This window comes from Anolis sagrei, chromosome 2 (genome assembly GCF_037176765.1).
Source record: "Anolis sagrei isolate rAnoSag1 chromosome 2, rAnoSag1.mat, whole genome shotgun sequence".
Taxonomy (NCBI): Eukaryota; Metazoa; Chordata; class Lepidosauria; order Squamata; family Dactyloidae; genus Anolis; species Anolis sagrei.
The window spans coordinates 237,827,123-237,854,263 of record NC_090022.1 but is presented as its reverse complement, the minus strand read 5'-3'; the positions used below and the strand labels follow the sequence as shown (position 1 = coordinate 237,854,263).

General features: G+C 40.0%; 2 protein-coding genes across 3 annotated transcripts in view; one reads left to right on the top strand and one right to left on the bottom strand.

The window, feature by feature from the left end:
* The window catches only part of LMNB1 (lamin B1), a 34,386-nt gene extending 32,561 nt beyond the window's left edge, over window positions 1-1,825 (top strand). The window contains exon 11 of the mRNA XM_060761989.2: window positions 1,141-1,825. Within this exon, the coding sequence (XP_060617972.1) occupies window positions 1,141-1,182 (42 nt within the window). The 3' untranslated portion in view covers window positions 1,183-1,825. The remainder of the gene's footprint in view (window positions 1-1,140) is intronic.
* Window positions 1,826-18,598: 16,773 nt separating this feature from the next.
* MARCHF3 (membrane associated ring-CH-type finger 3) overlaps window positions 18,599-27,141 on the bottom strand; it is a 166,363-nt gene continuing 157,820 nt past the window's right edge. For both annotated transcript variants that reach the window (XM_060761991.2, XM_060761992.2), the window contains one exon: window positions 18,599-19,051. In XM_060761991.2, the coding sequence (XP_060617974.1) occupies window positions 18,893-19,051 (159 nt within the window). In that variant the 3' untranslated portion in view covers window positions 18,599-18,892. The remainder of the gene's footprint in view (window positions 19,052-27,141) is intronic.

Below are 27,141 nucleotides of genomic sequence, written 5' to 3'. Positions count from 1 at the left end.
ACAATGCATCCGATTTTCATTGAAAACAGAAAATGCCCCAGTCAATCAGTGGAGGTGTTTTGTCTGCTTGGCAGAGTTAAATTACTGCTGCCTTTCTAAATGTAAATTTTGATTTCTGTTCCATATTCAGTAAAAAAAAAAATCATATTGTTGTGAAAGTAAAAGCACTTTTGTGATGCTTTATAGTTCCAGAGTATTTTAATTTCTGTTGGTGTATAGAAACTGCATCTTAGTTAGAGCAACTGCCTTATCTATAAAATTATAGATGCTTTCTGTGGGGAACAACTCCACATGTAGCATATTATAAAAGTCACAATGGGATGTAAATAAGGCTGGATCTATCATCTCAAGAAGTGCAGCTAGGGTGAAAACATTTACTGAGTTTTCAGCCAGTGCAGCCCAGTCTGGCTGAATCCATGTTCCTTGATCTTTGACTGATCAGGGGTCAATTAAAAAGTCTGCAATAAGTTGCATGATTACAGGAACAAAATTACGACTCGAAAAGTTTCCTTGGAGTGCGGTGGAAAGACACTACAGGATTGGAGTCATGTGTATCCCAATGTCACCAGGCCCCAGATGTCCAGGAAACCTCTTAAGTTAACACTTCAACTGATTCGCTGGATTTGGTCTAGTTGGAACTTACAGCTGGATCTAGTACTTACTGAGCAAGAATTTACTTAGGTTTATTATGCTGTGCTGGTACATAATCTAATACATTGTAGAAGCTAGAATAAAATCTTCTACAGTAATAACAAGTCAGAATCTAGAGCAGTGTTCCTCAGCCTGTGGGCCTCCAGATGTTTTGGCCTCCAACTCCCAGAAATCCTAACAGCTGGTAAACTGGTTGGGATTTCTGGGATTGTAGGCCAAAGCACCTGGAGACCCACAGACCAAGAACCACTCATCTAGAGCCTCGTAAGCTCTAGATGACTATGTTCACATTCTGGCTCCTATTTAAAAAATATATTGATAATGGGAAAATTGTCTTTAATTCCCCTACCTGCCCAGTGTTGGAGCTTGGCAAAAAAGGCAGATTTTTTGTTTTACTACAGTGTATATGCTACATTACAATTGATGAAAAAGAATGAAAAAGCATCTTATATAGTCCTAATTGAAATTGTTTTCCTCTATTTAAAACAGGGAGATCCACGAGCGGCTAACAAAAGCTGTGCAATTATGTAAACTCCAGTCATCTATATTTCTGAATTATGTTAATCCCTTCCTGCAGAGGAGAACCTCCTTGGAAGCACAACATATTTTTATATTTCCTTTTGTGAATTTTAAAGCTGTGTCTGGCCTTAATTTCCTTTGTCACAGAGATGGGGGATTTTTGTAAGTGAACCCGTATATATAGCTTTTTGAAATGTGAAATATCGACACTGAATAATCTGGGTTTTCCCCACCCCCAAAACAGCCCTCACTTTTATGATGGTCGTTTTTAATATTCTCATTCAAAAGTAAACTACTGTGTGAGGGTTTGGTTGTTAGACTAGCCATCTGCTCTTGTCCTTTTACATCCTTAGGTGCTTTTGGAAGGGGAGGGAAAGGTGAATTCAAAGAAACTTTTGTACTGAAAACTTTTGTATTTTAGCAATCAAGTTACGTAAATTTTACTTGGAATATTTGTAAAGAACCTTTTTCTATCAGTTGCATCATGAATAGAAAGATGAAGGATTTGGAAAAAAATCCTTTGCTAGTTTTACTTTATTTAGATACTAAATCAGGATATGGGCTTATGTTAATGTGTTAGGTGTGTTCTTAAATCTAGTGTAACTTGCATACTTTTTCCATGTGAAATTAACGAATAAAAGATATCTTCAGACAACTTGCTTGTTGGTACTTTGGAAATAAAAAGAGGAACCAATTTGTATTCCTACTGTAGTTAAAACACTTGTCTTTGTAAGGTTTTGAATTATTTTTAAATATCATCAGTACAAAACATACTTTTATTATGCAAGATGTATTTGAATGGTATTGGAGATTTTATAGTCACTTCTCTCCTTGGTTTAGCTTTCAGTGATGACACAGTGTTCTGTCTGGGGAGGGCTGTTATGTTAGATTGTTGCTAAGATCACAAAATCAACCTGCATTTATTTGCCTTACAATCTTGAAAAAAAGTGTACAGTTCTAGCTTCCCACTTTTGTAGTTTGGTATGAAGAGGTCAGCTTGAAATAAGGTTTGATGTCTTCTTTTTTAAGGAATAGCGTGAATTTTAAAAGTTCAAAAGTTTTCTGTGGTGATCCCTGAGCTACAGTGATTCATTCCACCACAAGATGGGAGTCTTGCTATTCTAATACCCATTGAAGATTTGAAAAAAGCACTTCATTGATAAAAAAGGAATTCACTGTTGTGGATAGGAAAGCATATTGTTTTGTCCAATGAGATTAAAATGTTGCCTAATGACATTAAAATGTCTTAGAAATAAAAAAAATCTAATAATATTCACTTCTCTTTCATTTGGTCCCTCTTGCTATTCCATAAGGAGGAATATCAGGAGAGATCAAATGAAAGAAGAGTAAATATTTGATTTTTCTTCTGGAATGATGTGAGGACTCTCTTCCTGCCAGTTTCTTTTATTATATTCAGATTCTAGATGGAACTATTTCAAGTGAATGAAAGCCCAACAAGAATAGCAAACAACTGTGAAACATGGTCAGAGCATATTGCCACCAGCACAGCCCAGTCTGCCCTGTTTCCTAGAAGGACTTCTGGTTCACTCCATCTGTTCTTCTGGAGAGTTCCCAGTATTCTGGGAAAATGCCCCAAAGTTGTTGATGTGGCTTGCAGTGTGAAAGTATTAGCTAAAATATTCCGAGATATCTTTTTAGCAATTTCATATACATGATTGTGATAATGTTTTAACTGTTTTTAATCTGTTGTTTTTAATTGTTTTTATATTGCTGTTATATTTGTCATATTTGTTGCGGCATCAAATTGTTGCCAGTGTAAGCCGCTCTGAGTCCTGTCCCATCCCCCCCCCCCAGGGGGGGGGGGTTAAGAAGGGCAGGGTAGAAATGTTGTACATAAATAAATAATACTATGGGAATCTGTCAGGCCATCCTAATAAAGCTAAGAGAGTCATAGTAAGCTGAAAGGACAATCCTAAATATTAGGTCAAATATGAAGCCTCTGAAATATCCAGAAAATTGTTCATTTGTACAACAGTAAACAAAGATGTGTTCCTGAGTGTAACAGAAAGCTTGATACCAGAGGCAAAAATTACATGGAAAGAATAAAAATTGAGTCCCACACTGAAAAAGAAGAGCAATTCAATATATTTCAACAACTGGTTATTCAAAATGTTCCAATATGTCCATATGAAATGAAACCACCATTTCAGGAAAGTCTTGCATAAGTAAACAAAAATATTTTGACAGTTGAAACCTCCTTCCAAAATGCATCCAAGGATTATTTTTTTCTTTCACAAGCTTCTGCAGTATTATTATTATTATTATTATTATTATTATTATTATTATTATTATTATTAGGGTAGGGAAACATGCATGGCTATGCAGTTTTGACATGCTTGGGCGTACCTGGGTAAAGCAAGTTGAACTCTCCTTTCTATGCTCATTTATGCTCAGTAAGGAGGCAGGTGCTATTTACCTTGCCTGGAAGGACAATTCTACAATAGGTTTGCCTAGAGCAGAATCCCATTCTTTTGCCATATCAAGTTTTATTGCAGTGATTACTACAGAGACACAGCTGCAACCAGACACTAAAAGTCTTTCCATCCTTCCACAAATCCTCCCAATGCTGATGCCCCAGAAAAAAATCTCAGCTTGATTGGGGACTAGGATATAAAGAGGGACTGGGCTGGTGTACAAAGACATAGTGAAAGGGAACTTCTTTATCACTGTATTTTAACAGCCATTTGCCTATATTTTGGGTGGGGGTAATATCACTGAAATAGATCTAGTACAATCAATCCTTTCCCTAATCGGGCTCTACTCAAAACCATCTCATTTCAAAACCATTGGGTGTTTGTACATCACAAATAACGAAAGGGGTTTTTTTTAGAATGAACTATTTTCAAATGGAGATATTGCTTTATCCCAGGCATGGGCAAACTTTGGCCCTCCAGGTGTTTTGGACTTCAATGCTCACAGTTCCTAACAGCCTATTGGCTGTCAGGAATTGTGAGAGTTGAAGTCCAAAACACCTGGAGGGCCAAAGCTTGTCCATGCCTGGGATAAAGCAATATCTCCATTTGAGAATAGATCATTTTTAAATGGTGATTGTAGAGTAAATGTTCCATATGCCTATTTGTTGCTGTATTTAATCTGTTCCTTGTCTCGATCCTTTGGGAAAGGCAGGTAAGAACAATTATTATTAAAATGTAGAGTGAGGAAACAAAAAGATTTAATGCTGGAAGGTGGGGAATGATAAAGAAGTAAATGAGGCAGACAAGAGTGTGGTAATGCTGAATGCTGTATTTTCTAGGTTGGTTGCATCTCTCATTTCTGTAGCACAGAAACATAGATTATATGCTGTCATCAAGGTCTGTTACATCTCTGAAATCTGTGTTAGACAAATAGCAGCTATCTGGATTTATTGACTGATCGTTTGACAAGACATTTGTGGAAAATATTGAAATCGTTAAATCTCATACCTCATTTTAAATTAGTAGAGCAGAAGACCGTTTGCTACATCTAAGAATGGGGAAGTAGCTGTAGGGGTGGAAGTAGAACCTTTTGGGAATGGATTTAGGGAGTGAACCTGCACAGTTCCCTAAGAGTTGGCTGCACTAACTTCATGAACTTCTGAGTAGGCATTTTAAGATCTTAAAGGACTGATGGTGCTGCTTTAAGCATGTTTATTCAGAAGCAAAGCCTAATATAATTCAGTAGAGATTATTCCCTAATAATATCGGTCATTCTGCTGTAAGGACTCCCATTCGAAACAAGATTTAACTGGCATGTGTTGTAAGGTGCTTCACAATGAAGACTCCTTTTGAAATATATTGCTTTTAATTTTTCTTTTAATTGATGCCACAGCTGTTTGGTTTTTGAGAGAAGGTAAAATAAATGTACTTAGAGGAAAAGAACTAAATCTGTTCACAGTAAACCAGGTAGGTATGTGGACAGCTAAAAATGGTATCATATGGCTATGTTTTGCTGGCGAATGGTTTGGAAATGTGAGCACTCGGGGGCTTTGTAATACCAAGCTGAATAGGCAAATATTCCAATTCAGATATAATCCTGCAAGTTATTTTTTTCAAAGTTGCAATAGTTCAGTGGAAGCAATGGAACAATTAACTGAGATATTGACAAGCTGGAATGTGTCCAGAGGAGGGTGACAAAAATGATCAAGGGTCTGGAGAACAAGCCCTATGAGGAGCGGCTTAAGGAGCTGGGCATGTTTAGTCTGAAGAAGAGAAGACTGAGAGGAGATATGATAGCCATGTATAAATATGTGAGGAAGCCACAGGGAGGAGGGAGCAAGCTTGTTTTCTGCTTCTCTGGAGACTAGGACGCGAAACAGTGGCTTCAAACTACAAGAAAGGAGATTCCATCTGAACATGAGGAAGAACTTACTGACTGAGAGCCGTTCAGCAGTGGAACTCTCTGCCCCAGAGTGTGGTGGAGGCTCCCTCTTTGAAGGCTTTTAAACAGGCTGGATGGCCATCTGTCAGGGGTGATTTGAATGCAATATTCCTGCTTCTTGGCAGGGGGTTGGACTGGATGGCCCATGAGGTCTCTTCCAACTCTTTGATTCTATGAAGAATGCTAAGCAGTACCTGTCCAAATGAAAGAGATATGTTCTTTGTGCTTAGCACATGAACTTTTGCAACCTCTGGGAATCTGAAAAAATGAAAGTGGATTTAATACACATTAGTCTATTTGTATTAATCATGGAAAAGGCAGAAAATGTTTTTTTAGGCATTATGTATGAGAACAAGTGTGCATCCTAGCACATCATTTATAGTTCACCGTTGAGGAAAACAAGGGGAAAGGGAAGAAAGTACACAAGGGGAAATGGAGGAGTGCATCTGTTTAAAGAAAAACTGCTAGAAATTACCTTTGAGGCAAGGACCAATTTTTCTGCAGCAATTAGCTACACTATCACATTTCCAGTAAAAACAAAACGACACATCAGATTGTAGAGTTGGAAGACACCCCAAGGGCCATCCAGTCCATTCTCCTTTGCAGGAACACAAAGCACTCTTGAATGATGACCATTTAGGCTCTGTTTGAAAACCTGGAGAAGAAAACTACGCACCAAGGCAATGTATTCAACTGTTGAACAGCTCTTCCTAATATTTAGGTGGATTCACTTTTCCTGTAGTTTGAATCTGTTACTACAGGAGCAACTAAAAACATATTGAGAAGCTGGGACATGTCTAGAGAGCAACTAAAATAGTTAAAAGTTTGGAAGCTAAGGAAGCTGGGTAGCTTGGAGAAGAGAAGGTTGAGGAGGGACACAGCAGCCAAGTTTAAACATTGGAAAGAATGTTATATTGAAAATGAAGCAGACTTGATTATTGAATTGTGCCCAGAACTGGACACAGTATTCCAGATGGGATCTGACTAAAGCAGATTAGAGTGCAAATATATTAAATTAACTTATGAGGTTCTGAGGGCTTCTACTTTTGGAGTTTTCCTGTTTGATTTTCTGCCAGTTTTTCTGTTTGTATGCTTGTGATGGTGAGTCAATAAAAGTAATGAAAGGCAAGCAGACATATTTTAATGACAACTTCTGGCAAATGTGTATTTTTGCTAATCCATCTCCAATTAATTGGAGGAAGCTTTGAGTAAGTAAAGGTAAGTAAATATGGGAGCAACAAAAAAGGATACCGGGGGCATAGGTGGCCCATGACCCACAGCATTGTGAACTTATTTTGGCCTGAGGACGATTCAGTTTCAAGATTGGAGACCATGTTTCAATGTTGTGTGAGGTGAAGCACCAAAGACTGTGACTAAAAATACCAGCTAATCTTAATGTAATGCATTTCCTGCCAATAACTAGGTCTTACAAGAGGCATTTCAACTGTTCAGAGTAGGAAATGACCTTACCCACAAACCAGGAAAACCACTTGGTGATGGCAGCTTGCAGAGGGGAACTGGGCCATCTGGGAAAGCCAAGAGGACCATCGTGCATGAAGGAGATGAGAGAATAGAAGCCTGTTTTGGTTTCTATATCTGTGTTACATATTGTCTCTACTTTTTCAAGTCTAGTTTTGGAACTATCACAGGCTGGAACCTTCTGCTCAGATTTTCAATGTGACTCAGTCTATGTATGCTGAAATATTCCATTATTTTTAGGCACAGCACACCACTTTTGAGTATGGGCCATTACGTTACCCTTCATGTCAAAAACAAAATGAGAAACCACAAGCAATTAGTGTACACACCACTTAGAGACATAGAGGTGCTTTGACTCTCTGGCTGTATTTGTGCTACACATTTCTACCACTTGAACTATCCTAGTACCTGTACTTTGGTGAGATACTTAATATTCTCTGCTAGAGAGCGCCACTGAGCAACCTTGAACTATAGAACTGGAGTGCCTCATCAAACTAGCAATTGCAAAATTCCATAGGATGAAGCAAAGGCAGTACAAGTGGTATCAAACTGTTATGCAGTCTACAGGCTTTGTCTCCCTCCCAAGTTCATCCACAACAATATACACAACACACATACTCAGATTAAGGATTACAGATATATGTTGCAAGGAACATTGTAATAGTTTGTTATATGAGGTTTATCACAATGATAGCACAGTGATTCCACTTTAATTGCCATGGCTGCGTCCTATGGAATTCTATGATTTGAACTTTGATTAATCAGAGCTTTGTGCTGAGACTAAACTAAATGCCCATATATATATGTGTGTGTGTGTGTATGCATGCATGTCCTTCTGATCTTGGAAGCTGTGAAGAATCAGTCCCAGTTAGTACCTGATTGGGAAACCGCCAGCAAATGGGCTATATTTCAGAGAAAGGAATGACAAAACAACTTCAGTATTCCTTGCCTAAGAAAACCTTTTAAAATACTATGTCAACAAGAAACTTGAAGGGACACACTCCTATACAAATGGAAAATCCTGGGTGCCGTACCATAGTGCCATAGTAGTAAAAATGGAATCGTACTGAGATGGACTCAGCTTGGTACAGTGTGAAAAGGTCCAAAGGGTGCATAGGTGGGATGGGAGTAAACAAATTGAAATTTAATCCAGACAAGACAGATGTGCTCCTGGTCAGTTGTAATGATGAACAGCCTGTGTTGGACAGGGTTACACTCCCCCTGAAGTTCTTCTGGAGTCATTGCTGTTGGGAGTTCTGGACTCATTGCTGAATCTGGAACCCCAGGTTTCAACGGTGGCTAGGGGAGCATTCACACAATTAAACTTGTGTGGCAGTTTTGACCATACCTTGGAAAGTCAGACTTGGCCATGGTAGTCCACACTGATTACAAATGTACTTCAATGCGCTCTATGTGGGGCTGCCTTTGAAGACTGTTCGGAAACTACAAATGATCCAATGGGTGACAGCCAAATTGCTCTCCGGAGCGGTGTACAGGGAACATAAAACCCCTGTTACGTCAGCTTCACTGTCTGCCAATCTGGTACCAAGCACAATTCAAAGTGCTGGCTTTAGCCTATAAAGCTCTAAACAGTTCTAGTCCAGCGTATTTGCCCAAACATATTTCCCCCTGTGGACCAACACGGAGTTTAAGATCATCTGGCAAGGCCCTGTTCTCACTGCCACCTTTGTTGCGGGCACAATTGGTGGAGACGATAGACAGGGCCTTTTCAGTGGTGGACCCCTCGTGGAACTCCCTCCCCAGTGATGTTAGATTAGCCCCCTCCCTTCTGACCTTCTGCAAGAGAGTCAAAACATGGCTTTGTGTCGAAGCCTTTAAAGAACTTGTGCAATAGAAAGACTTGGAACAGTGCAATGACCATTGGAACGGCCCGGATTACACTCGTGGATTATGTGTTTAACTCTTCATGTATTATTTTTAAAGGTTTTAATTGTTTTAATGTACTTTTAAATTCTATTTTAATATTTATTTAAGTATACATTGTGTTTTGGGGCATCATGTTGTCTGTATGCAAAGCTGCCTTTAGTCCTTTCTGGGGGGAGAGAGGTGGGGTAGAAATGTTTTAAATAAATGACAAAAAAATGTGTTGTCTAAGGTTTTCATGGCTGGAATCACTGGGGTGCTGTGAGTTTTCCGGGCTGTTTGGCTATGTTCTAGAGGCATTAAAAAAGATTGCTAGATTCAGTTGTGGTTCTTCTTCCACAGAACTGAGTCAGTTCTTTTAATAGTCTGATAACCTATTGGCTGTTTGTTTGCTGAAATGAATTGAAGACAAGCAACAACTTGCGAATGAGAGATGCCTGAGTAATTTGAGGTTGATCAACAAATACAATTTACTCCCAGTTAATAGTGGTAACAGACTACAGACGTCACACACAACTCCTGGAATGATTCCATCAGCGCTGCCTCTGAAAAATCCTTCAAATCTCTTGGAAAGACAGGTGGACAAATGTCAGCATGCTGGAAGAAGCAAAGACCACCAGCATTGAAGTGTGATGCTCCTCTGCCATCAACTCCGCTGGACTGGCCACGTTGTCTGAATGCCCAATCACCATCTCCCAAAGAAATTACTCTACTCTAAACTCAAGAATTGGAAATGGAATGTTGGTAGACAGGAAAAGAGATTTAAAGATGTGCTTAAAACCAACCTCTAAAACTGTAGCATAGACACAGAGAACTGGGAAGCCCTGGCCCTTCAGCGCTCTAGCTGGAGCTCAGCTGTGACCAGCAGTACTGTAGAATTCAAAGAGGCATGAATGGAGGGCAAAAGGGAGAAATGTATGAAGAGGAAGGCACGTCAAGCCAACCCTGACCAGGACCACCTTCTGTCTGGAAAATGATGTCCTCATCGCGGGAGAACATGCAGATCAAGAATAGGGCTCCACAGTCACCTACGGAGCCACCACTAAGACACCACATCTGGAAGACCATCATCCTCGAGCTACAAGGGATCGCCTCAGTAATTAAGTAAGTGGCAACAATAAAATGACACATGCCTTGATTATACTGTGGAAATGAAGGCAAAAGGAGGTGGCGTTTTTGTGTATTTTTGAACAACATTTCTGTGTAATCTACTTTCAGTTCTGAATCTTTTTTGCTCTTTCCTCAACAAGAATGAAATGTTCCCATCCCTGCTGTATTGTTGTGAAAACTGAAGGCTTGAGCTGAAACCATTTCCCCTCTTCAGAGATACCTTAACATGCTGTTCTCTTAATAGGTAAAGCTTGGAGGAACCAGGGAGCAAACTATCTCCTTAATTGTGCTAAGCTCTGTTTGTCTGTTCCATAGAAATAACTAGTCAGAAGTGTCAAGACTGGATTTATCTTTGAATCCTGTATCATTTTTAATGATCTCTCTGGTCGTGAAGCTTCAGCAAACCAGCTGGAAGCTGTTCAGATCAAGATGTTTCAGAATGCAACATTTTAATAATAATAAAAATAAAAATAACTGAGGCATAGAAACAATTTTGTTTTTGAAAAACACAATTGTCTCTTGGGAAACTGCCTAATGGGGAGTAAGTTTTCAAAAGTGAAAAAGTTAAGAGTGCTCAGTGCTGTGAAAATTATGTTAGTAATGTACTTAACTTCTTTCTTGTTTCTAGAAAATATTGGTGATTTTTCTTTCTTCCATGTGTGTGCTTTTAAGAAACGTTCCCCACAGCATATTCTGTGATTTATTAATACGACACTAAAGCATCTAAACACCCCCTAAAGCATCTAAACATTTAATGAAATTAATAAGATGAATCTCTTTTATTTTGGTGACAGACTTTTTTTTTAAGGGGAGGGAAATGATTGCTACACAAAAATTATCTAATCATAGAAGCAATAAAATAATGAACTATCAACTCAACATGACATTAAAGGTTTAACTGGTGCCATAGGCAATTTGTAAGCATCTTTGTCCTGGTTTTCGATACCGTATTTTAAATTACTGCAACCTTCTGGTTAATTTTGGGTATTGAATCCCTTCACAAACATGGGATGAATGAAGGGATGCCAAAACAAGGTGGCTCAATTTTCTATTCGAGCAGTGTTTCTCAGCCTTCCTAATGCTGCAATCCCTTAATACAGTTTCTCATGTTCTTCATAATTGTAATTTTGGTACTATTATGAATTGTAATGTAAATCTGATATGCAGGATGTATTTTCATTCACTGGACCAACTATGGCCCAAATACCCAACACACCCAAATTTGAATATTGGTGGGGTTGGGGAGGGATTGATTTTTTCATTTGGGAGTTGTAGTTGCTAAGATTTGGTTCAATGATATAATTTAACCAATACATTTAACCAACCAAGATACATAGCAATAAGCAGAATAGCAGAATATTAGACTAATAAATGAATAGCCACAGTTGTACCAACTGATTGTATCTCTCCGTGTCCTGGATTTCCCCCCCCCCCCCCCTCACAACCATTTTAATAACTGAGTGCTTTCTTCCCAGCTACTTCTGTCAGTAATGAATGCTAGGGATTCTCTTCCCTGCCTATGTGTGTATGTAACTAATCTTCCCCGTGGCAATTTCAGTACATAATTAATTAATATACTACTATGATAAGCCATCTCCCTGCCATCTTACGGTTTGAGGAAAGGCAAATCCTAAGAGTCTTCATTGTTGTATTTGGAAGCAATTTTAGATCGACTTGGGCAACCAATATTTACAGACAGCTGGCTCCAGGGCTGTGTTTCGCTGGATAATGATGATTTGTAGCCCATGTCTTAACCAAAGACCAGTAATGGCTCTCTGTGATATGTTTGCAGTACGTAGCGTTATAGGTTTTGTTCTGCAGATAGAAATGTAATGTTTACACAGAGAATCAGTTCTCCAGGGGAAGCCTTATTGCTTTCTAAAATTATCTATCTCCTTTTGATTCAGAGTGCTTTGGATTTGTTTGGACTAAACCAAAAGCAATTGTTTTCTTTGAAATGAGGTCCATGTTTGCTTACTTTCCATTCTCTTCCCATTTTCCCAGTTGATTATCAATGTTTTCTCACCATGCTGTGAGCTTCTTCAGATGTGAAATTTCACTCATTTTCCCCCAAGTTGTCAGACTTGTGGCTGTACTCATGTTGCTATAATTTATTATGCACAGGAGAAGGGACAACATGCTTGCAATTCTGTTCCACCTTCAATTTAAAATATAATATTTAGGTTTTTGCATACCATAGCAAGAGAATGGCAGCTGTAGCCCTTATGCTGGAACTTCTGTCATTGCTTAGCCTTATAGACAATGATGGGATCTGCAGTACCGCAACATCTGAAAGGCCAAATACTCCCTGCTCACTTCAGGAGTTCTTCATCTAGAACTGTTCTCTGATATTAAGTTACTATGATCAGATCCTATTTCCAGCATGTCTGCACTGCATGACCTGTCATATTCTACTTTCTCTTCAGTGCATTCAGTTACTCTTACGTTTCTGTTAGAGATAGTAAACTCAGTTTTTTAGAGCTGTAGATGTACCATAGTAATTTTTATGCATGTGGTTTCTAAGAACAGAAATTTACTTCAAGAGTTTCTCCAGGGTAAAAAGGTTGAGAACGTCTGGGATCCTTTCTCTTATCCCCAAACCCAGCCATTCTGTCTCTTCTTTGCTGCAATTATGTACACAATTTTGAGTTGTTTACTATTGTTTACCACACTAAGTGTCATATATACAACCACCTGGCATTCCACTGCTTTGAAATAGGGTTAGGTTTTCTCAGGTTACTTTACTTTCAATTACTGTGACATATGTAGTGGAGTGGAGTTTTTGGGCAGTATGCAACAATCATCTAACTAAAGGCAGTTGCATACTTTCACTTTGCTACTTTGCTGCTGAATACATATGCCCAGTGTGGAATACACTTCACCACACTAAAACCGTTGATGTGGCTCTTAATGAGATATGCTGCATTATCACAGGATGTCTACTCCCCACAGTACTGGAGAAATTTTACTGTTCCTCCGGTATTGCACCACTTGACACCTGTCGGGAAGTGGCAGCCAGTAATGAAAGAACCAAGGCTTTGACATCTCCGACCCATCCCCTGTTCAGATATCAGCCAGCATGCCATTGCCTTCAATAAAGAAATAGCTGCTCTGTAGATCTTAATCTACATAGACACTTGCAGGAATACCTCAGCAAGCGAGAGTCCAAAAGTGGCAAGTGAAAACCCGGAACCCCAATCAGTGCCTGATACCAAATGAGAGACTCCTTCCTGGGCACACAGAAGACTGGGCAACTTGGAAGGCACTGAACAAGCTGTCCTCTGGGACCACGAGATACAGAGCCAACCCTAAGAAATGGGGATACAAAGTGGAGTCCGCAAGATGTGAGTGCGGAGAAGAGCAAACCACAGACCACCCACTACAATGCAATCTGAGCCCTGCCACATGCACAATGGAGGACCTTCTCACAGCAACACCAGAAGCACTCCAAGTGGCCAGCTTCTGGTCAAAGGACATTTAGCACAATGTCAAGTTTTTAACTTTGTGTTTTTAAATACGGTACATTATAACAGTATCCTCAGTTTGCTTCTGACATGATACATAAATAAATCTAACTGAAGGTGGTGTAGGTGGAATTGCATATGTGGGATTTTTGTGTATGTTGAATTACATTAAGGTACTCAGAGCAACACATGAATAATATGCGTTGCTGCTATGCATTCTCTTTGCACATTGCCTGTGGATATTTACGCTGTGCTGAAACACTATAGGGGCTTGGTCAATGTCTGCTATCAATGTGTCAGTAAACATCTGGAAAAAATGTAAAGGGACAAAATTCCAGCCACTTGGCAACTTCATATTAATATTTCTTCTTTTTGAGTTCATTGACCTAAACCTTAGCATCACTGCCGGATTTATTCCTAGATTAGTGTGTATAGGTGTACAGGGCAAGATCCTGGGTAAAGGTGGTGATCAATGCATCCTTGGAACAAGGCAAAGTTCCAACTTGCAGTTGTGAGACCTATATTTAAAAAGCCACACCTGAGCCCCTCTAGGGATCTAGCCATTGATAGTTGGACACAGGACAACTATTGGCTATTGTCCAACTTTCCCTTTTTGAGCAAGGTTTTGGAATGTCTAGTAGCCTCCCAACTCCAGGAATTTCTGGATGAAATAGATTATCTAGATCTATCTATTTCAATATGGTTTCAGGCCTGGCTATGGAACAGAGAGTTTTTATCGCCTTGGTGGATGACCTCCGTAGAGAACTAGAGAGGGGGAGTCTGTCCGTGTTGGTTTTCCTTGACCTCTCAGTGGCTTTTGATACCATTGACCATAGTATCCTTCTGGGTCATCTCATTTGGATGGGATTGGGAGGCACTTTTTTCCAGTGGCTCTGGTCCTTCCTGAAGGGCTGTATCCAGAAGGTGGTGCTGGGGAACTTCTCTTCAAACCTCTGGCTGTTGACCTCAGGGTTCCTCAGGGTTCAATTTTATTCCCCATGCTGTTTAACATATACATGAAACCACTAGGAGAGGTCATCCAGGGTTTTGGAGTATGGTGCCACCTATACGTGGATGACACCCAACTTTACTACTCTTTTTAACCTAATGCCAAGGAAGCTGTTCTAACCCTAAACTAGTGTCTGTCATCAATTATGGACTGGCGAGGGCAAACAAATTGAAACTTAATCCAGACAAGACAGAGGTACTCCTGGTCAGTTGGAAGGCAGACCAGGGAATAGGGATCCAGCCTGTGCTGGATGGGGTTCCACTCCCCTTGAAGACACAGTTTGGGGATCCTCCAGGACTCAGCATTGAACCTGGATGCCCAGGTATCTGCAGTGGCTGGGACGGCCTTTGCAAAATGAAAACTTGTGTGCCATCTGTTCTTGTTCCTTGAAAAGCCAGATCTGGCCAAAGTGGTATACGCCTTAGTTACATCCCATCTGGATTATTGCAACACACTCTACATGGAGCTGTCTCTGAAGATTGCTTGCAAACTTCAGCTAGTCCAAAGAGCTGCAGCCAGGTTGCTCACTGGGGCTGGCTACAGGGAGCAGACAATGCCCCCCCCCCACCCCACGTTACAGCGATTCCACTGTCCAGACACAGTTCAAAGTGCTGGCGAAGGTTCAGGTCCAGGCTATTTGGCCAACCACGCTCCCTTGTATGAATCTGCCCAGGCCTTGAGATCTTCAGGAGAGCCCCTTCTCTCTGTCCTACTGCCATCTCAAACTCAGTTAGTGGGAACGCAAGAGAAGGCCTACTTGGTGGCTGCCCCTCGACTCTGGAACTTCCTGCCCAGGGAAGCCAGAATGGCCCCCTCCCTGTTGTCCTTCCGGCAGTAGGCTAAAACCTTTTCTTTTTCAGACAGGCTTTTAAAGATGAAGGTGTTTCAGATCTGGTCAGGGATTTTTATCTTTGAATGTGTTTTTGATGGATTTTAACTGATTTTTTTAGTGCCGTTTGTGTTTACTTCTGTTTTAATATTTGTATATTTTCAATTGTATACTAATGCTTTGGGGAGCCACTTTGGGGAGATAAAGAGGGGTATAAATGAATATAATAATAATTATATTATTATACTAGATAAAGTATTGCGACTTTAACAATTCACCACAACTATTTCCAAACTTGTTTGTTTTCACCTCAAAGAAAATGACTCCTGGGGAATTTAGAAGTCTGGCTTTTCAAGTGTTGCTAGTTCAATAAAGGTACTGCTCAAACTTTTTAAATTTTTGTTCATGGAATACAGAGCTGTTTTCATGTCAGGCAAGTGGTTGTTGTTTCTAATATTTTTCATATTATTATTAATTCACATAAGAGTACATAAGAGGTTCTAGATGTTGCATATATATTGAAAGATAAAATGGTCTCTGCCCACAATCTAATAGACAAAAAGATGAAGGAACAAGGAGGCGAGAGAAAAACAAGTTTAAGAGCTACAACTCTTTATCTAGCCAGTGGATGAGACTGAATTGGTTCTGTTCTGACAGGCATCCTCTTTGGATGCTGCTTTGCTACTGGATGGGACCACATTGGTCTCCCCAGAGCCTAGTAGTAGGCCTTTTAATGCCATGTCTTTATTAGGATGATCAACAACTATCTATCAACACAAGGGAATTTGTAGGCCTTCAGATGCTGATTGTTGCCCCTACCAGTTTGCAATATGAACGTATGAAAACTGAAGTCAAGTGAACCTAAAGGGAACACAGATTCTCCAGCCCTAACTTAACTTGTTGACCTCTGTGGTTTCAAATAGTGCATTTCAAACTTGTTTTGATGTAGGGGAACAGAAATGCCCACCCAATATGTTAAGGACTGGTATCATGTTTGGACCCAGAATTGTTTCTTTCCTGGACAATCTGATGGCGTATGGACTAGTACCAGTTCACAGATCAGTTTTGGGTAGCTCTGGTGTAAGGGACACCGACATGCCACAAAGAAGGTACAGAAATGTATTTCATTCTGCCATAAACATCTACAAAACCATGGCATCCAGGGCTCACACACAGCATTCCTGACTCACATGCCAAGAGGGTATAACTTGGGTGGCAGAGGCAATTTGGACTCTGGTGTATTGCTTAATTAAGAAATGAAAAGAGAAAAGACTAAAGTTGTCTTTTCCATCTAATAATATAGCAGCTTTTACTAGGAACTGGCAGCACTTACAATACTTTCAGTCTCTCTAAAGAGCCACTGTATTCATGTCTTGATAGTATTCTAAATTATTTAAATACATTAATTGCTTCAAAAAGGCAGCTGGCCTTAATGTAATTACAAGATGGTGTAATGATTGGCTAAAAGCTACTGTTACTAGTTGGCAAAGAACAGTTATTCAGCCCATCTTAAAACTGAGCCATAACACACGCGTGCGCGCGCGCACACACACACATAGAGGGGGTCTTTTATTTTTCTCATATCACGCATACATACATGCACAGTACAGGAAACAGAACTGAATTATGTTGAGATTGTCTTTGTGTTTGTGACACAATTTAGCAAAAAACTATTGGAAACTAAAGATATGCTACACGTCATTGCTTTGCCGGCAGCATTTGTTGATATAAGCATGCCCATTTGATAGCTTAATCCTAAAATTAATGGAGTGAAATGATGCTTTTTTTGCTTCTACCCCTCCTCTTCAGGAAGAGGTACTTACAAGCATGGTGTGCCCTCCAGGATAAAAATGTGAGTGTTCAACTTCCAAATTACAACTTGGCACCACTGTAAGTCCATTGCAAATGTTTATTTTCTGTTAATGCTCCCCGCCCCCCACCAACAAAGAATCCTTAGTCTCACTGGTACAAAGGCGTCAGGGCTTCTATATTCCCATCTAAATTTACCTGTCAAGCTGAAAATCCAGCACAGCGATAGTGTTGCTCATTGTTATGCAAGGCAGGTACAGCCTTCCTAGAACATGTCTAATGAGCCAGTCCATTATTATCTATGCAGAAGTCCCTCTCACAAAATAAATACAGAGAATTCAGGAGAAACTCTTCTGGCCCAAATCTTAGTTCAGTCCAGATTTTCTTAACCATTTTCACTGTAAAACAGAGGATGCTCCCACTGTCCTCTTCCCCTGAGAAACAGGCTTTTGGAAATAGTGCCCTCTGGGTTTTTCCCCCCCCATAAGCCTCCAGTAGGAAAGGTACAACAGCTGTGTTGTGGAGGGTGGGTTGCACACATTATTTTAACCCGTATCTGTTCATATGCCCTGGAAATTGGAGACAGAAAAGTGATCAAATTATGTAAAAAAAACACGTGAATGGCTGTGGAACAAATTGGCAGGCCAACTGCACTGTACTTTGCTCTTGCTCTGCAGCATTTGCAATTGATGATTAACTATGTAATATCCAACTCTGTAGAATAGTCACAAAATATCTAACTTCCTCAAAGTCATCATTTTCTTTTCAGTATTTCTACATATGATACTACTTTTGATGCAGAAAATGTTAAGTAACTAATTTTTAAACTTTTAACATGTGAAACTTGATAAGGGAAGCTAATCCTTGCTATGAATGGCATCTGGTTTACAGAAAGGTCTCCCTGCAAGCAGATAGGGTCTTGTTTTTCAATAGCAGAAGAAATACAGATGCAGGTGCAATTTGCCCTGCCATGGATTACATCTGAGCATCCCTTGGATATACAAAGAACAAGGTGTGTTGATGTGTTACAGAGTCCAGGAACACTTCCATGTTTTGGAACTTTCCAAATTTCCGAATCATGATGAGTACCAGTGCTGGCAGGTGGACTCTAGGGACTGTTGTCCAAAGAAATAATGTTCCCAAGCTCTGGGTGCTCCAAACCCATTTCGTTTTGAGTTGTGGTTAGCATGTCAAACAACAAACTGATCAGAGTTCATTTCTTGAGACAGTATTTTTCTAACTCACTTGGAAACTGTCTTCAGGAGGACTCCACAGAGAATTGCTCTCTCAGTTTTTAAAGAAACCCACATGTCTCTTTGCTCAATTATGTTTTCGTCCTCCCATCACTTCTCTGAATGTCATTCCATATTGCATTCCCCTATTGTTCCTAATTAACCAACCTTTGGGGCCTGGTCCAGGGAAATCCAACATTCTTGGACTTGTCAAAGAAATCAGGCAACAAATGTGTTTTGCATTGTTTGCCATCATAGTTTAATAATTTTTAAACAACAATAAAAAAGGGTTGCATCCCCGGTGATGCAGCTATTACCATGGTATTAGAGGATTTCATACAGTATCTGCTAATTTTAAAACATGTTTGGCAGCTTAGCAAATATCATATGATTGCAGCATCCATGATTTCAATTGCAACAGTCACATCTTCTCTGCAAAGAGTCTCTCTTTCCAAATATGACACTAATGGGTTTGGGATGGAATCAGGACCCACATGCCGTTCGTGGCCACAGGGCAGGATTATCACCATTAAACGATTGTCTCTTTTGAGTTCCTTTTGACTGAATGGAGGCCCAGCAAGGACTGCTGGTTTGAAGGGATGCTGACAGACTTTGGGATGAGGAGGATCACTCTTTGATTGGTCCGACGCCATTCGTTGTATAATCTACAGTGGTACCTAAAGGATACCTACAGAAAGAGAAAAGACAAAAATGAGGATTGAGTTGAAGAGGCAAAAATAGAGGTGGGAAATCTCTGAACTTGGGGTCAAAATCAACTGGAGCCCCAGTTTGGCTACTTGGTTTTTCCCAATGGCTACACTCCAAAATGATTTCCTAGACTGTATACAAGTATCCTGCTTATTCCGTTTCTCCCACCTAGAAGATCAAAATACATCTCCAAAGGCTTACTTACTGGCAGTGAGTGACTGAAGCTAAAATATGCTGGTATTTTGGGTTCAATCCCTTACTTTGCAGCAGGGATGGCAGTCTTGTAACCCTAGATGGTACCTGACTGCAATTCCCAGCATTCTTCAACTCTAGTTATTGGGCATCACAGTCCCAACAACTCCTGGAGGTTTGCATGGTTCTGATCTTGTTTTACAGGCTTCAGAAGAGGTGTGAAAACTGTTTTTTTAACTTCTTCCTATGTCACTGTGGTAATGTTTACAAGCCAGAAGCTGCATTGGTCAGCCCATTTCATCTAATTACTGCTCAGCAATGATCAAGTGGGAAGGGTCTTCCAACACAGTGCCAGAGCTTTTAAATAAGCAGTAGCAAGACTGATAAAGCTATTGAAAAACAGCTCCAAGACTGCAGTTGTCAAAAAAAGAAAACAAAACAGAGCTATGCAGTATATAAGCTCATGGTAGGGAAACTAAAAGCTTTAGGTGGATTATTAGTTTGTGACATAGGGCAGTTCTATACAACCATTTAGTGGAATGTAGAGTCACATCAGTTTGCATGTGTTCATACAATATACACAAGCTGATGTGAGTTAACCTGGAGTGCAGCCATTAAAAAACACACACAGAGGAAAGTCCAAATCCTGCTGCAGGATTCAGACTATCTCCTGTTTTGGAGCAGTGCAGATAGTCATCTTGGATTCCTATGTGGAAGCTGGGATCAGTGTTCCCACAGTCATTGCACATTCCCAAAGCTCAGGCAGTCAGGGGAGGCAGGGTGATTCACCCTCCTGTCCTGTGCACCCTCTACTTCCCCACCTGCAAAACACTGACAGGCAGTACTTACCTGAGCAATAGCATGCTTGCTTCCTGGTCCCTGCAAGGCAGCTTGGGATGAGCAAGCAGCCTTGCTCAGTCACATGGCAGGGACCAGGAAGGAAGCATGCCAGAGCTCAGGTAATTGTCATTTTTCTGCTTTTTTGTGAGGGTGAACTGGCTTTGGCAGGACTGGGTTGTGGGGCCAGTGTCCTGCCTGCAGAGGTGGTTGACAGCACTTCTGTCTGGCCATAATGTGGCTTCAAACTGGCATGTTTCCTGCTGGTTCGAGTCCACACTCTGTGCCTGTGTAGAAAATCCCATAGCAGGGCACTGAGGGCAAAGCAGAACCTATCCTTGCCCCAGATAAGTACTTATTTATTTTATAAAGTAACCCAATCTTTTTACATTTAAAAGGAAGGTAATCAAATAGCACGAGGATCAACATGTTATCCATCAGTTTTGCAACAGAAATGAAATACAGCGTATCCATACAAAAAGCAACCATGAAAAATTAGGAGCAGAAAAATGCCACTAAAAAAAACAAAAACCATCAATTAAAACACAGAAAGATATTTTGCTAATATTAGATATCAGGGGAAATAATTAATTCTTTTGAAATGTGGCATTCAAATCCCTGCTCAGCCTTTATGGAATTCAACAGGGGTGACTGATTAAACTGACAGTATACTAAAACTTATTGTCACCTCCAACAACAGACATTTATATGACACCATTCATATTCCAGACCAAAAGATAAGAAGCTAAAGAGGAATGGAGGATAACTTTGACAAAGGTAAAGATTCTGCTTAGGTTCCCCAAATCCGTTTTCTAATGAAACTGATTTGTGTATTGACATCAGGAAGGCGCAAATCATCTGGCATATTGTAAGCTGCCATTTTCAGGTACAATAGACATTATTTAAGATTGTTTAAAGGAGTGGACTTAGTGGTGTGCATGTGTGTGCAAACCACTAAGTCTACTACACTAAGTGCATTGTTATTTGGGCTCCAAATAGTGATGGAATTAACGTAATAGCTAGAAGGTATGACCCAACAACGCATCTACCATTAGATTGCATTCATAAGATTTTGTATTTAAAAAGCCCAGAGTCCTTGATGATAGTGGACATTACCTCTCAACAGCAAAATGCTTCCATGTTGATCACTATTCATTAAACATAAGCATTAAGGAGCAATGTGACACATCATTTGGTGCAAGAGAAACCCAAAATTAGTATAGACCACATCGTGTGGGGAGTTATTGCAGCTTTCTAAATTGTAATAACAGAGAAGTATGGGCTTTTTCATACCTTGTAAAACCACCCAACCACTTCTAACGGGTCAACATGAAGATTAACTATGGCAATTTTAGCATTGCCACAGATGAGGGATCCTTTTGCAAGCATATCAGAGAAAGTAGATGCAGTCAAGCTTAAGAAATTTATTTTTGAGAATACAGCTCACAGTCTTACCAGTGAACATAACATTACTCTTCTAGAAGATCAGTAATAAGATGTTTCTGCCCATGGGGCAGGTTAATAGTAGGTGAGAAGGAGACTTAAGAGAAGTAAGTCAGATTGGTGGTTCATTGGCTTGTGCTGACCAATTAGCCATTGGGTGCTGCTTCCTGGTAAGTTTCCAGTAAGGAGCAAAACAATTGCAGGCAATGGGCTAAAATAATAGTATTGGTCCCTGGCATACTCGTAAAATATTACTACAGTTAATCTGTATTAGATAGCTTGGGAAGCACTGATATGAGTGCCACTCCACCAGTGGGTAACTTTTACCAGAGTAGCACATCTTCCAATGGACCCTCAGCCAGGTTTTGATCGTTCAGAGTAGCATCTTTAATAGCTCAGAAATTTAGATATAGATGCTTCCAGAAAGGTCAGGCTGTTGTGAGTCCTCCAGACAGGCGTAAAGCAAGGCTTCTCCAGGAATAGATGCATTGTTGAGCCGTGCTCCAGCTGACTGTTTGTTTGCTTAAGACATTTTCACAGGATATCCTAGTTAAGCCTGACAGCTTGTTTACAATGGGTTCTTGCCTTCAGGCGATTTTCAAGTGATGTCAGCTATTGAATTTCAACAACCGCCAGGGCAGCTCAGCCTTAAATTTTACCAGACAAGTCTTCTCCCAGCAGTTGTGATGTGGCTAAAAGTGTGAGGGAAATGGTTCACAAATAAAATGTAAAAATCGAAGCCCAACAATTTCTAAATCCCCTTCTGGGCTTGCTCAAGTTCATATGTCGAAAATGTACTTGTTAAGTTGATCTCCAACTTGGGAGAAACTATTCTGTGAAACTCTTATTGAAGCCTAGCTTAAATGCGGAGGCTGGGTTTACATTTCAACAGTTGTCTTAAAATAAAATGACAAAAACTGGAACCTTGGGACCCTGGGGCCTTCCTGCCCAGAACAGAAAGGTTTGTGTGCTGAACATGGAAACAATGATGAGATTCATGCAAAAAGATAAGATGTGGTCTCTTTCATAGACAGCTCCTATTTAGGAATGTTGGAAAATAGCTTCTTTGCCAATGTATGGAGTCTCTGTTCTGAAAATAGTTGATTCCATCAAATTCTTTGATTTTACCAAGCCACAGACAGTGGAAAGTATTTTATGTCTTAGTCAGTATAAGAGGCACTGAAGTTTGGGGGATGTAATACTAATTAATTGCCTTGAGATACATAATACTAAATATATTACTAAATCATCTAAATTCTCACTTGTATCATCGCTGTAACACTCCCCACCCTTGTTTAGTGTCAATTTCTTCTAGCCTAAGTGTGACTATCCTGGGTGTAAATATTTCAAACATTGGCTGTGATCCTATTCTGTAATTATCAGGTTGTAAGTCTGCCTTAACATCACAATTACTGAATAGGATGGCAGCCAACATTTGAAATATTTACACTAGGGCTAGTTCAGTCTGTCTTAGAGCCACCGTTATCAGCATTGGACTACAGCTCAGTCTCCCTTAGCCATGGAAACCTACAGGATGACCTTGGGCAAGTCACACACTCTTAGTCCCAGAAAGCCCTATGATAGGATCACTTTAGGATTACCATAAGTCAGAATTGATTTCAAAGCACACACAAAAAAAATGAATCCTGCCTTACAACAATGCAATTCAGCATTATGGCCATTGCATAACAATGGCCAAAACTCCTTCCAAATGCAGTATATCCTCCCTTTTTAGCAGCATATCCTCCCACATCAACACGATCATTGTGATGTTGTCAGAGTATTGCAAGATGAATGGGGAAGATATCCTTAATCCAGGAACGTACTTAACAGATATCTGTCACAAAGCATCCAGCTACAGGAAGAGAACTGAATGCTCATCCTTCTACTCTGTGGCAACATTGAAATGGCTGTGTTGGGGGCTTCACTGCTGAAAAGATAGCACCAGAAAACATTGCTATGCTGACATAAATACAGCTCCCTTTACAGCAGTGATTCTCAACCTGTGGGTCCCCAGATGTTTTGTCCTTCATCTCCCAGAAATCCTAACAGCTGGTAAACTGGCTGGAGTTTCTGGGAGTTGTAGGCCAAAACACCTGGGGACCCACAGATTGAGAACCACTGCTTTACAGGATTTTGGCTGTAAGCTAAATAAAATATTACTGACCAACTGCTTGGTTCCTGATTGCTTTACTTTTGTGTTTCATTGTTGATTTTATTGATAATGGATGGGATTCTGTATGGGAGAGACAGTCTGTGGCCAGTATCAATTTATGCTCTTGTTTCCAGTATCAATTATCATTGAAAATTTGCTTCATATAATGATTTGGGGTGTGGTGTGGGAGTAGGTGAGAGAGATGGGATCTTGTACATCAAAGAAGATTTATTTATACTGCAGCCCTAAATTCCCCAAGAATACCTTTTTCATAGATTGAAATGGGAGTAACACCCAGCAATTAGAAGACTGTAAAACTAAAAAAAGAGAAAGGACTGGATGTGACTGGAAATGGCGTCAAGTCATTCCTAGTTTTGTTTTGGCCTCTTTCGTACTTCACACACTACTTTGGGTGGCTTGGGGCAGAAAACACATTTTCAGCAGTTCTGAACCATTTTTGTGCAATTTGGGGTGAAAAACACATCTAAACTGGCAGAGAGATACTCAGAGGCTCCTATGCACAGCATGCGATTTGCAAGCTCTAAGTTTCCCACTCCAGGCCTGAAACAGGAATGTGATGGCTTGCTGGCATGTGTCCTGGGTTACAGATCAAGTGTGTGTATGTAAACACTTTCCCGTATATGAATCAATTCCTTTATGCTCTGACCTGTTTTACGGGATATGTGCATCCTTTGCTATGGGTTCATTCTGTAGGCTTCAACCTCCATGGAAAGATATGCGATAATATGCATATTTAAGGATGCCCCTATCTGAATCTGGCCAATATTCAAAAAATTGATGTGAACCTGATAGAATTCAGCCATCCAGAAGAACCTGCTTTACTATGCTTGTAAGATAATACATCCTACCTAGGGTGGCCACAAGTCGTATCTGAAGGTATATCCTCTCAGAGTCTAGTTCAATTATAAAGAGCTTTAAAAAGGTGGTATTGAAGCTGCCAATTAAGAATTAAGACCTCGAAAGACCAATTGAGCCAATCTATTCATGGGCCATCTGGTCATAACTTTTAACCCTATGGCAAGGTATCCTATACTTACGAAATAACAGGGCAATTGTGTACAGGGAACACACAACCTTTGTTGCGCCAGCTCCACTTGCTACTGGTTTACTACTGAGCACAATTCAAAGTGCTGGCTATAAAGCCCTGAACTGTCCCAACCCAACTAACCTGTCTGAACGCATCTATGAACCATCACGGAGGTTAAGATCTTCCGGGGAGGCCCTGCTCTCGGTTCCATCGCCTTTGCAGGCATGACTGGTGTGGATGAGAAACAGGGCCTTTTCAGTTGTGGCCCCTCGGCTGTGGAACTTCCTCCCTAGTGGGATTAGATCAGTGCCCTCCCTCCTGTCATTTCACAAACAAGTGAAAACTTGCCTTTGGGAGCAAGCATTTGGCCCAGCATAATTATCTGTGCAGTACAGTTGGAATTGACTTTGGATTGATGAATTGATCATCTGGCTTTGGATATATGCACAATAGTCATCTAATGTTTACATATGTTTTTTTATGTTCTTTAAATTGTTGTTTAATTTCTTTAATTGTTGTTGTTTGGGCATGGAAGAATGCTACTCATGTAAGCCACCCTGAGTCCCCTTCGGGGTGAGAAGGGTAGGATATAAATGTCATAAATTTTAAAAAATTCCAAATTTTGTATCTGGGGCTACACATTTGTATTTGCAAGCTGTATGTAAATGTGTGTTATTTTTTTGCTTCCCTGTTTATGGTGCACTCCCCCTTGTCTTGGCTCTGCGCAGATGGACACCCCTCATTTTAAACACTTCCCTTGGCCATGTGTTGGACAGTTCCCAGCCAAACTTCTACTAAATCTATGTATTGGTCTCTTTAGCCACGGCGTGTTCTCTTATGACATCACCCGTTTTGTGTTCTAACAATTATGCATGTTCCCTATTAAACGGATCCCCTGCTGTTACACAATGAAAATGTGAAACCTGTTCTACTACTGAGCTGGAGAGACATTGCCTCATTAACGTAGTCCCCTCCTGCTGGATTTAATAATAGAAAAGGAATGGAAGTAGATCTCCCACATGGCAGCCAAGACATGCTACGGACTACAATGCAACCGATACTGTGTTTTTAGTATAATGATTTATCTAGTGTTCATACTAGGCTTGCCACCACAGTACAGGAATGTAAAACAGTCCTTAAAATATACAGCTTGTTGATCTTTGTTCCTGAAAAAAAAAACCCTCATTTTTAAAGTTCTTAAAGTTGGAAATTATTTTAAGAAGGAGCCACACCAGCAAATAGATGTTAGTACTTGTTGTTCTGCATGCATATTCATTGTGCAGCAAGTATAAAAAGTATATAAAGGTGAAATTCATAACATTGAAGCATTGCTTTACAGGGGAAAAAAATCTCCTGTATCACCTCAGTTCCCTCCTGGCAATTTGAGAACTATAATTAAGATGAAAATTGGGAAGCATCTTGAATCCTGAGAGAGACTGGATAGACTATATAGAGACAGCATCAGTCTGAGCTGACATTTACAACCCATAAAATGTAACTACGCAGCAAAGGAACACTGGCCGGATGGTATAAACAATCAGTTAGAAAACCAATAATATACTCCATGGCTGTTCAAGACAAAATAACATTTATTTTTTTAAAAAAAGCTATTTTCTGGAAGAAAGATTTCAAGGAGGTATCTTTGTTAGTCTGTTTCAGTTAAGGGTAGGTAGAGCAATGTGATTTATTTTAGCAGATACTTACAAGCATGGACTCAATATTACAGCCACAGGTTTAACTGCCTTTCATATTGACTCCATCAGTACATCTGAAGAAGCAGACTGAAATTGGCAAAGGCTTACACTGAATTAATTCAGACTGTAAGAAAGGAACTAATACGCAATGCTGGTCATGTGGATGCATAATGAGATGACAGGCAATTGCCTTCACCCAAACCCTGTGTTAAAAGGCTGCTTGTTCCCCCCAATCTATATCCCAGAACTTCTCCAATCATGTTTGGTTCTCTCAACTACTGTCCCCTTCAAGAGGGGGACTATACATTTCCATATAAATTATATGGTGCACCTGTATATAGTACAGTGGGTCACAATGTTGATGTGTGTTTGCATTAGCTACATGCAGAGATCTCACATACTGGGTTGGCCCATGAATAAAGGTGGAAATACCCTTAAAATGAGACTTGCAAATTACACAAGCCAACACGTATTTTTCATCAGATATAATCTTACAGAGTTTTTTTTTTGCACTGAATGCAGATCTGTATTTATTTTTTCTCTATCACATATAGTTTTTACTATAAGGCTAGCTGAATAATTAATGCATTTACCCACTGATATCAATAGAATCTAATTGATATCAGTACATAAATGCATTAATTATTTGATTGGCTTCATCACAAAGACTACACATGATAGAGAAAAAAATAAATACAGTT